At 38.1% G+C, this 12532-nt stretch overlaps 1 protein-coding gene across 1 annotated transcript in view; it reads left to right on the forward strand.

Annotated features, from left to right (window-relative positions):
- COL22A1 (collagen type XXII alpha 1 chain) overlaps nt 1–12532 on the forward strand; it is a 627027-nt gene that overhangs the window by 557612 nt on the left and 56883 nt on the right. The window contains exons 49-51 of the mRNA XM_072602989.1: nt 951–1004; nt 7187–7240; nt 9298–9351. Of these exons, the coding sequence (XP_072459090.1) occupies nt 951–1004; nt 7187–7240; nt 9298–9351 (162 nt within the window). The remainder of the gene's footprint in view (nt 1–950; nt 1005–7186; nt 7241–9297; nt 9352–12532) is intronic.

The raw sequence follows: 12532 nt of genomic DNA on the forward strand, positions 1-12532 counted from the left end.
TGTGCTGGTGAGGTCAGACTATGAGTCACTCATATTATTATCTACCTATCAGTAATTCTGTAATTCATGTTGCATACCTCCTCGTTTGCTTATAAATACACATGTACACATAGATACATGTATCTATGTATATATAAATACATATAGGCATATAGATATATTTATTTCATACTTATGTACACAAATGTATTTATTACATATATATACACACATATTTATGTGTGCATATTATCACACATATATACATATCTTATTCTTTATTTGCCCACAAATAGTATTTTGTTATCTTATGCCATCATAGCATAAAGTTGATTCTGTGCTCTCTAAGTCTAAGATAGAGGGTAAAAGTTCTGGCAACTCTTCCCAAACTGGAAAAATTCAGTATATACCCAGGTCTGTCACCCAAGGAATGGGAAAGCTAAATTTAGAGGCCTATCATCAGAACTTAGTGAATGGGAAATGATATCTGTCCTCTCACCAATCAATAAGGTATGTAGGGGTTATCATCTGTGCCAGTGAAATCAGAGCTTTTGTGAAACATTAAAGTCGTTTTCCTTCATAGAATCATAGATGCTAAAAGTTGGAATCCTCCTTAGAAGACAACTAATCCAACCTCCAAACTCATTACTAGAAATACATTTTTAAGGATTTGTGGCTTCATTCATGTGATTTATTTTCTACCCATACAAATCCCAATCTCATTATACTTCAGCATATATTCTAACGGACTGTAATAGACAAGAAATGTGTCACCTGTTTGCTAACCTTTTGGATCAGTTAGTCATAGTGGATAATTCTTTCCTCTGGCACAAATTGGGTTCCATGACTTTTGAAGTCTCTTCCAGTACTATGATTGTATGAGTCTATAAAACATATGAAAAATGAATGATTGAATACGGACAAACTTTAAGACTTCTACTGTTTCTCCCTCTCCCCCTCCCCACCTCTAGGGTCATCCTGGAGTTCCTGGCTTCTTGGGACCAGCTGGGGACCCAGGGCCACCTGTAAGTAGTGTTTCTGTGTTTTGGTTGTTTCTTTATTTGTTGGATTTTTACCTTGTTGCTTTATAAGATCATCTTAAATTCCCCTCTTCCCTCTACTTGGTCTCGTCTCTGGTCAGTGCTCTGGACTATCTACATTGATTGGAGGCAGATGAAGGGGAATGGACTGAAAAAAATGGAAGGAAAGTTATAGAGGAGCTTGAAAGTAAAAAATGAAAGTAAGATTCACTTTTGAATAGTTTAGGGATAAAGACTTCATTGGGCATTTCATAGGATTTTGAACTGGAAGCTAACATGGAGATCCTCTAGAAATAAGACCATAAATCTGGAGCTGTAAGGGACCTCACAAATGGCGTTTTCCAACCACCCTGTTTTACAGATGACGTTATTGAGGCCCAAGAAGGTTAAATGACTTGTCTGAGGAGATAATGATTATAAATGTCAGACAAAGAGTATGAATGAGATCCTCTCACTCCAAGGTCACTGTTAGTACAATGTCTTTTTTTTTTTTAAATAAGGAAGCTGATGCCTAGAAAGAAGTGCCTTAACCAAGGTCACAGACAGGTAATTAATGGCAGAATTGGACTTAGAACTTTAAGCAATCATAATATTCCCTATATGTACAAGAGGATGCTAACATTGGTAAACTAAGAACGAAATCAACAATTTTGATTTCAGTAGGAATTAGAATGAGATGGCATTCTTCCTTCTTTCTCCTTTCTCTTTCTCTTCCTCCTCCAATCCCACCCCTATCCCATTACCACCAGACGTGCTTAATCTGGAGTCCATGGTTTTCAAGACATTCATGAACTTGGGTGGGGAGCTTCTTTATTTCTCCTAAGCTATAATTAAAGTTTATTATTTCCTTCAGTTATTTAAAAATATTGTTTTAACAAGGGATCCATAGATTTCACCATACTGATACAGGGGTCTGTTCTGTTTTTTTTTTTTGTCTTCTTCTAACTCTAATGAAACACCTCATGAAGCTTCCATCCCCAGCCTATCTAAGGGTCATTCTATTTCTTCATTCTTAATCCTGAATTTCTTCCATATCCTTTCCATTTATTGCCTGTCTATCAGCCTCATCCCATTCTACCTTCTCCCAATTCCAATATTCCAGAAACAATATCAATTAATGACTTTACTATTTAGTACTTGACTATAGAACATGGTATAATATCCTCTCTGACCTTTGAAAGTCTATGGTCACAAATCACTATCAGGAATTCTAGGCTTATCACACCTGTGTTTTGGAAGGGACTCTTTAGAGGTCCTCTTGTCTGACTCTCACATCTCTCTTCATGTTCAGAATTCTGTAGTCACATTTCCTCAAAATGAGAAGCAGCAGTAATCACAGTATTCAGAGTCAGAGGACCTGGGTCTTAGTTCCAGTTTTACCACCAAATCACCAGACACAACTGACAAAATTATATGCCATCCAAGCTAGAAGAGAACTTAGCTATCATCTCAGTCAAATTGCGTTTTACAGACAAGGAAATTGAGGGTCAGAGGAGGAAAGAGGTTTGTCCTAAGTCACACATCTAGCAAGTGGCACAGCTGTGATTGAGATTCAAAACTAGGCACTCTGACTTCAAGTTCATTACCTTTTCTATGATATCAGAGTGCCTCACATCCACTCATTTGACCCGTCCTAGACACTTTCCCTCTTGAGAATTCATTTTCCTCATCTATAACCTGAGGTTAAGATGTGATAAGATCACCTTAGATCACTTTTCACCTTGAAATCTCTGATTAGTACAATTCCTAGTACATAGTGAATGATTAATAAATACTTATTGACCGACTGACATTTTCCTCTTTCTGAGCCTTGTTTTTACATCTGAAAAATGAGGGTATTCATACTTTCACTGCCTGTCTCACAGGATTCTTGAGGGCAGTGCTCTATAAAATGTAAAATGCTCTAGAAATGTGAGCTATACTTTATCACTATTATGGTTTACTAATCAGATTGTGGTAGAGATCAAATAAGATTTTCCCTGGGAAAGAACCTCATATTCCTTGAAACATTATGCAAATGTAAGGAATGATGAGTGTCTATTTCCGTCAGAAACTTCTGAATGATCACCTTCTGTGGGTTAACGTTTTGACCTTGAAATAAACACTGAAGTGTTCCAGGTTATGGCCACATTCTAGTTTGCTTCTGCCCTTGCGTGCTGACCCTCTTGTCTTCTATAGATCACTTGTGCTCTTCCTCTGTGAATTACATTTCATTTATTTCAAATGATTCATAATATTCATCAATTGTAGCCATAGCAACAGAGAACACAGTACTGCAGCAGCACCTCTGGCCCTTCTCCATTCATTTCCAGTTTACATTTCCCTAGGGTTCTTTATGGGTCCCCAAAGGTCTAAGAAATTGTATGTGTTCCAGCATGCTCATTTCTCAGTATGGTGACCATTAATTTCAGACTTAACATATCTTCTGCACATGGGAGCCCCATTCCCATACCTTCTTTCAGAATGGTTGGAGACTTAGCTACTCAAGTTAGAAGAGAGAGAAGTCCCATTCTAGAGGCGAATGGTAGAGAGGAAAGGGAATTGTGGCCTTGGGTTCAAGCCCCAGCTAATTCACTGGCCCTTATAAATTCCACAGTCTACTCCAATCCTTTATTCCCATCCATAAAATCCTTTTGATGCCTACTTCTTAGGCTGGATGTGAGGATAAAACTTTGTAAATTCTAAATTGCTAAATAAATATGAGCCAATCTTATTTTTTATCTATATTATTATACTTTATTAATTCGGTTGGAATCAGAGCCTTAGCTAGAAAAAGCCACAAGGTCAATGGTCAGTCATACACTGAGAGATTCAGCATGAGATCCAAAAGGGAAACTCAGTGCTTCTAGTTGGACAGTGTACAATCACTCATTATGTTTTTGAACTAGAAGGCATCCAAGAAGTCCTTTAGCCTAATTCTTCTTTTTAAGGATGAGGAGTATAAGGATCAGCAAAGTCAAAGGACTTATCTGGGGTCACATAGTAATTTAGAGTCAGAGCCTGGATTAGATTTTTTTTGTTTCTTTTTTAATTAATTTACTTATTTTCAGTTTTCAACAATCACTTCCGTAAGTCTTAAATTTTCTCCTCCTCCCTCCCTGAGACAGCATGCAATCTTATATGGGCTCTACACATGCATTCTTATTAAACACATTTTCATATTAGTCATGTTGCATAAAAGAATTAAAGTGAATGGGAGAAACTGTGAGAAAAACCAAACCAAAACATAACACAAGAGAAAATATTCTGCTTCATTCTGCTTTCCGATTCCATTGTTCTTTCTCTGGAGGATGATATTTTGCCTCAAGAGTCCATTGTTGGTGGAGCTGTGAGCTGATCCAACCATTCTGAAGAGCAATTTGGAACTATTCCCAAAGAGCTACAAAAATGTGCATACCCTTGGACCCAGCAATATCACTTCTATAACCCAAAGAGATCATTTTTATTGTCTGTCACTTAATAGCTCATAGATTTAGAACAGAAAAGTACCTTAAAAGGCATTGAGTCTTAATTCATCATTTTACAGGTGAGACAACTGGGGCCTAAGTAATCTAAATGCATTGCCCAGCATCATATGGCAGGTAGGCCCTGCCATAGGCAGAGTACCAGCCCTGGGATCAGGAAGACCTGAGTACAAATGCAGCCTTAGATACTTCTTAACTGTGTGACAACCTGTCTGTCTCAGTTTCCTCATCTTTAAAATAAAGATGACCCGCATCCTATGTTTGTTGTGAGGATTAAATGAGATATCTGTAAAATACTTTGTAAACCTTGAAGTGTTATATAAATGTTAGCTATTATTATTAGAACTAGTGGTGTAAGTTATTATTATTAGAATTAGCACTGTAATTCTAATAACGAAAAGAAAACAATTGCATTTCACATTGTATTCACAGTATATAAGGGACTTGATTTTTAAATTTATTCCTCACAGTCCTGTCAGGTAGACAGGTCAGACCATGGATTGTGATGTCCATTGTATAGATGAAAAAACTGAGCTTTGAAGAGATTGTATCAATCACCATGAATAGGAGCTTTTACTTAGTGTCAGCTAGTAAGTCATGAAGCTGTGACATAAATCCATGTATTTTTACCCCTCTGCAAAGCTCTTTTGACTATACTTTTGCACCCAGTAGGCTTGGTGTTTATTAAGCACTTCCTAATACCAGGCACAGTTGTAATAAAGAACTTGCCCAGGCCCATATCATAAGTCACCGATATGGCTGGGATACAACTGGACATATTTTAAGTCCATATTCATTGCTCATTCTATGACTATCCACATAATGGACACCATGCAGGCTCTGAATACACAAGACTGGAAAATTACTTAAAGCAGAAACACCTTTTTTGGAGATGGAATTGGGCTTGAACTAGGGAGGAAACCCAGGTTTTTCTACTTACTAGCCACATAACCTTGGACAAATCATGTGCTCTTTTCTGAGCTTCACTTTACTCATATTCAAAGTAAAGAGGTTGAATTAGGTGCTTCCTCTTTAAGGTTCATTCCAGATAAATGAGTCAGGACTATAAAGTCAGAGGGCATCTATTAAGTATTTACTTGTACTCAAAGGACTATGCTGGGTACCCGGAGTACAAAGACAGATGAAATCATCCCTGCCCTCAAAGAGTCTACATGTATAATTGTGACTTGATGTCATTCATCACCCCTCCATCTCTGAAACTTCAGACTACAAGTCACCCAGCCAGGCAGCCATCTGTACAACTTGTCCAAATGACTAGTTCCCTTAGCTTCCTCAGTGCTTATTTTTCTTAATGTCCCTCCCTCCACCCATGTTCAGGCATAAAGGCATCCTATAAAATAGGTTGGGGAGTCTCTGACAGTAGGCTCTGACAAAGGGGTTCGGTTAAAGGTTTCTGGCATCTCTAAATTCTACAGAAGAATAAATGTGCCCAACTCATCAGGCTGCTGCCTCCCTCTTGCAGTTAAAGACCATATGTCCTTGAGCAAGCCTGGCTCATAGCTGGATGAGTTTTCCTTTTCCCTCACTCTATGATACCCTGGCCACTCAACCCCTTCGTTCTTGTGGGCCCGTTCTGATAGATAAACATTTTCCTCATTGCTGTTTCTTCTCTGGGAATGAAAACCAGGTTTTTCTGTTGAATATTCAAGAGCTCGAACACTGTCATTTTTTTTTTTAATTTTAAAGAGAGCTGTTGGGAGGCAGACTACCTGTATGGTCTTGAGTAATCACTCACTTTTATGAAAGACATTATTTAGCATAGATGGAACTTAATTTCTTCATTCCTAAAATGGGTGCAGAGGTACTTGCACTATTGAACTCATAGAATTGTGAAGATTACATGAAATAGTATATGTCAAGGTGTTTTGTAAGCTGTCTAGTGTGTGGTACAGTGGGGTGTGGGGGTGGGGGTGGGGACACTGACTCAAAAATCAAAAGACCTGGATTAAAATTCCACCTTTGACAATTTACTATATGGGTAACCAGGAGCAAGTAAGTCATTTAGCACCCCTAGGTCTCAGTTTCGTCATCTGTGAAGGGGGAGGCATTATACTAGAAAGTCTCTAAATTCCTTTATGATCCTAAGAGCCTATCTTTCTATTAGTTTAAATCTTTAAGAATTTTTAATTTTCTCCTTGTAGGCATTTTCCCTCTGACTATGTATGTCCTGATCTCTGCGTTCCTCTGTCAATGATTTAGTGAGTTGCTGTGGTCAAGAAATTCATCACCTGGTTGCCAACCTCCTGGGCCTGAAACTCTCCTCAGTTAGCTAGGCTGGTCCTCATCCTCACCTAGGATGGACACATTGTCAGACCCTATTCAAAGCCTTCACAGCCCTGCCTGAGTGTGAGTTGAGCTGGCTGAACCCATATCTTATCCCCACCATGAGGGACAGCTGAGGAGTATTTGAGCGGAAGCTGGTACAATTGTTATCGATCTATTGACTGCATACCAATTGCTTTTTATTGGAATAGAACCTCCTTACACACTCACCTCTATTTTTCAGCTATTATTTTCAGCTTTAGCCTGAGGCTGCTAGAGGGAAAAGTGGATGTGTTTGGACTTCCTAGTCCAGTAGCAAAACAGAAGATTTGCTTGTTCTTACAACTACTGTGATTAAGCATATCAACAAGACTGGTGGATTCTTCATATGTTCTCTGTGCTGTTTTTTTGTTTCCTTAGGGGACAGTTGGTGCCTCAGGACCTGCTGGCCCACCAGGAAGCCCAGGAGTGACAGTAAGCCTTCCAAAGAACAATCATATTGAATGAATCACAAATTCTGCCCATTTGGCCTCAATAACACCTCTCCCTTCTATCATCTCCATTCACTACCGCTGCCATCACTGTAGTCCAGTTTCTCATTCCTTCTAGTCAAAACAAATAGAACACCCGTGAAAATGATCTCTTAGCCTCTGGCCTCCCCCTCTTCTAATTCCTCCTACATACCACAATTCTCAGCCTATACAGTCTTCTTAATATACAATTCTGTTGATATCTTCTTTACTTCAAAACCTTGAGAAGCACCACTTTTCCTGCCAAATAAAGTATATGAATAAACTGATCCTGGCCTTCAAAGCCTGTCATAATCTAGCTCTAATTTATTCTTACTAGGTTCAAAGAAGAGCTCTTTGTTTAATTCAGTTTTGTACAGTACAATGGGAAGCAAGATGGATCTGAATTTGAAGGATCTAGTTGAAGATCCTGAAACCTATTTCTATTGCTTAAAACCTGTGTTATCTATAACAATTCATTTAATTTCTCTGGTCCCCATTTCCTTTATCTATAAAGTGAGTGAGTAGCTCTAATTCCCCAGGAAACTCCTTAAGCATATAAACTGCAAATGAGTTGCCTAAGTGCAAATCAAGAACTATTAAGAACTTCCTCACTGGCAACTTCCTAAGCTGATGAAATCACAGGTTGGGACCTAATAAAAGTACAGCTAGTGTAGATGATAGCCCTGTTGCCATTTGCCTTGGTTGGACCACATTGATAGTATGATGTTTACCTCTGGAGGATATATTTTAGGAAAGACACTGACTGATAAGAGTAGGATAACCAAGATAGTGAGGAAATTGTATCCTCTGCCCCATGAAGACTGATTGGAGGAACAGAGATATTTGCTGTGAAGATGAGAGCTTTGGGGTGACATTCAAATATCTAAAGGACTGTCAAGTAGAAGATAAATTAACCTTTTTTTCATATCTCAAACAGACACAATGGAGGAGTAATGGGTTGGAATTTCAGTGAGACAGACCAAGGCTTGAGAGAAAGAAAAAAAAATGTAACAATCGGTACTGTCCAAGAATGCCTACAGAGTAAATGGGTTCCTCAAAACTGGAATCTTCAACTATGATTAGATGACTTTATTTTAAGGATTTATTTCTTTATTAGAAATTCTTATCCAAATGTGATTTGTCCTGCTTCTCCAATCCCTCCTCCCCTCACCCCTCAACTCCATCTCTGAGGTGTTGTAATTCTATTGTGGTCCTTCTCTTACAGACCTGTTGGCTATAATGTGCTCCCTTTTGTCACTGTCAATCAACATTTTTAAGCCCCCATTATATGTCATGAACTATGCTAAGTACTGGGATTATAAAGACAATCCCGTGTTCTAATGAAGGAGACAATGGACAACCAACTGTTAAGTGTAAATAAGTTATGCACAGGGAAGAGTGGAGATGATCTCACAGAAAAGACATTAGAATTGAGGGGTTGGGAAGGGCTTCTTGTGTAATGTGACATTTTCGCTGAGACATAAAGGAAGCCAGGGGGGCCCAAAGGTGGAGATGAGGAGGAAGAGCATTTCATGCATGAAGGGCAGGCAGTGAAAATGTTTAGTCTCATTCAAGGAGTAGCCAGGAGGCCAGTGTCATTGATCATAGACTACTTGGTAGGGACTAGAGTATAAGAAGACTAGGAAGGTAGGAAGGGTCAGGTGGTGAAGGGCTTTGAAGGCCAAAAAGTGGATTTTGTATTTGATCATATTAGATATGATGCTTATATGATTAGATATGCACTTTAGGAAGATTAATTTGGAAACTGAGTGAGGGAAAGAGTGCAGCAGGGAGAGAGCTGAGGCACAGAAGCCACCCAGGAGGCTGTTACACTAGTCCACTTTGACAGTGGGTATTTCAAAAGTAACATAAGCTCCGGAACAAATGCATTTCCAACCATTTGTTTCCAAAGAGTCTTCTGTCACAGCAGACAATGGCCTTAATATGCTAAACTCATTCCTCTCAAGAAAGTCCATATTAATTTGAAAATAATGCAATTGCATCTTGGCTCTTTTACAGGGTAAAGATGGTCCTCCTGGTCCCCAAGGCCCACCAGGATTACCTGGAATTCCTGTAAGTAGCATGTGGTTATTTATTCCTTCTAAATCATTCAGACTTTAGCTCTAAAATGGGTTATTGGATCAAAAAAAGCTTCAAAGTGGCAGTGGGAGGAGAAGAGGGGAATTTCCCATGAGAACCTGCATTCTACTCCCCCATTACTATTGGAGACTATATTTCTTATGTCTAAACTCTTTAAGGTTTACAGAGAGCCTTCCTAACAACCCTATGACTCTGGAGAATGCCAGTTTCCCAATTTCCAGGTGAGGAAACTGAGGTCTAGAGAGTGTGAAGTGACATCCAACACCACACAGATAATCAGTGTTGAATATGGGACCAGAACACAGGACTTCTGTCTTGGGATACATGCTTAGTAAACCTTAAATGTTATTTTTACTTTAATAAGTACATTGATCCATGGGATGAATGAGGGGTCCCTTCAGTGATGCAAATTGCAACTTACTCACTTCTTACCCAGTAAGTATTGTCTTTGTCTCCCACTAAATCCTCTACTTAGGGGTCCACCCTCCCCAGCATCCTGGGGAGGTCTTCTTCTATGTCTCTTGATATTGCATAGTTATAATTAGAACACACTGGCTTTTAGTTATCTCTCACTCTAAGTACATGACCAGACTCATTCCTTTTCTGTTTATCTCTCTAATGGTATCCTTTACCCTACCTTCCAGCACCATTCTTCATTGGTAATATGTTGCAGTCTATTCATGCCTCTCTCTATTGCCCTTTATGTGATACTCATTTTTAGTTCTTCAGATACTGTGATTTTCTATGACCTATAGCCATATAGCCTCACCAGAAGAATATAGATATTTTTAAAATATGGTCCATTAAAATTGCTGTTACATTCCCCAAAGATAATTCAATACCATCTTCTTCTCCTATTCACTTTTTTTGTCCTCTTCTTTGTCCTAAAATATGTTTAAATATGTTTATATATCCATACATATATCCGTACATGTATGAATGCATATATTTATGCACATGCATAAATATATACACACATATGTGTGTGTGTGTATATACACAAATATATTTATGTGTGTGCATGCCAATGTCTAAAGTCTGCCTAAAATATATATATACTGATGAACCATTTTTTTAGGTTTTCCATCTTATTGCATGTTATAGTCTGGAGCATTCATCATCCATTTTGTTTTCCCTATGTGGATAATAAGGCTGAACTCTTTTAAGTGATTGCAGATCTCATTTAGGAGAATATACAGTGTCTCATTATGTAATGATGTAATCAGTATAGTATCTCTCTCAAACAAGAGCGTCTAGAAGTTGTCCCATCCATCTAGAGCAAGGATTCTTAATCTGAGGTCTATGAACTTAAATCTATAATTATTTCAGTATAATTGGATTCCTTTGAAATCCTCTGTATTTTATTTTTGCATTTAAAAGTGTTACTCTTAGAAGACCATCCCCACTTAGATATAGCTAACTTATCAATGTTCTTCCAAAAATGGAGAATTCAATTAGTTGTCTCTCTTTGTGGCAAGTCTATTGTTTCTGGCTGCCCTATTCATAGAAAGTTCGGAGTGCAATAAATGAAATCAATTTTCTTGATGAGCAAGGTGTCACAAAATGCTTCTCACCCTTACTCAGTAACCAATTGACTACATGCCCATAGCTTAAGTTACAAAGTGGCTGATGCTGTAGAGGGGCCATATGTATCTGAGAATTGGGTCTTCAGGCCTTCTCTACCTTTGTGTCAAAGCATCAGTAGTGAAACACCTTCTTACTTTATGTCTCATCACTCACTCTTAAGCCCCCAAATGAGAGTGTTGCCAACAAGAGATGACAACAGTGACATTGTTGTCCCATCATCTACTATCTCATTAATTCAGTCGAAAAATATCCATCTTTTCAAGGCCCAGCTTAACTGTTACCTTTTGCAAGAAGCATGTCTTGATCTCACACAAAATCAATCTCATTGTTCACTGAGTTAACGTAGATAGCACTTTGTATTCTCTTAACAGTACTTGTGCATTCTGCCCTGGAGCACACATTGTGTTATGTAAATTGCGTGCATACTTTATCTCCTCTGCTGGACAAAAATTCTTTGAGGGCAAGAGTCCTTATTCTGTCCATCATGAGTGTCCATCATGCTGCTTCACTGTAGATAGAGTTCATTGCTCCTAGTGGGTGCTTGGTAAAGATTTATTGACTAATGGAAGATATTTTGAGCACATTTAATTATTTCCCCTTGCTATCATATTTATTTTTGTATTGTCTAATCCTCTTAAGTTACACCTTAAACTCCATAAAAGTAGAAACAGAGTTATTTTTCAGTTTCATATAGGCAGCACTGATCAGAGGACCCAACATATGACAGGTGCACAATAATGCTCGTTGATACAGTGCTTAGATCTGTGAAGTATACAACAAATAAAAACAGTCCCTGCCCACAAGCAGCTTATAAGGTATCTATAAAGAGGGGATTTAAACATATGAAGATTAATATTCAAAGAAATAATTAACGATTGAAAAATGTCTGTGGGGAGTATATAAAGACCAATTAAGTAATATAAGTTATAAGTAGCATGATATCAAGGACAGGAGAAATCTGTATAGGATTAGAAAGACTCAAAGGAGGGGAAGAATTTCTTTCTTTTGACCACAAATAAGATTTGGATCAATGGAAAAGAGTGGAAATAGCTGTCTAGGTAAGAGAAATGTGTAAGCATGGAATGTGCATTGTATGTCCAGTGGAGAGGGACCAGGAGAGATGATGGAATTATTTCTGATTAGTAAACTCTGCCATTAATAATCTGTGTCACCCTGGACAAGTCACTTACCTTTTCTTAGCCTCAAGTAACTCATCTATACAATAAGAGATTTTTATTAAATAATCTCTAAGTTTCCTTCCAGGCCTAACGTATAGAAGGATAGAAAGGAAGCAAAATGCTGGTGGTCCTCCAATACTAGACTAAGGAGAAAGGATTTTATTCTGAAAGCAGTTGAGAATGTATATGTGAAGGGTAGATTTTACTAATGTTGTCTCTTTGATTTTTACATATTAATAACTGGCATTTATGTACACAGATTTAAGGATATTTTTAAAAATTGTGTTGATATCTTGTTTTCTATTTCATCTTCCAAGAAATTTATTTTCCAAGAAATCCCTCCCCCTGCCCAGATAGCCATCCCTTAAATCAAATACTCTTATAAGAAG

Source organism: Notamacropus eugenii, chromosome 4, assembly GCF_028372415.1.
Source record: "Notamacropus eugenii isolate mMacEug1 chromosome 4, mMacEug1.pri_v2, whole genome shotgun sequence".
Classification (NCBI taxonomy): domain Eukaryota; kingdom Metazoa; phylum Chordata; class Mammalia; order Diprotodontia; family Macropodidae; genus Notamacropus; species Notamacropus eugenii.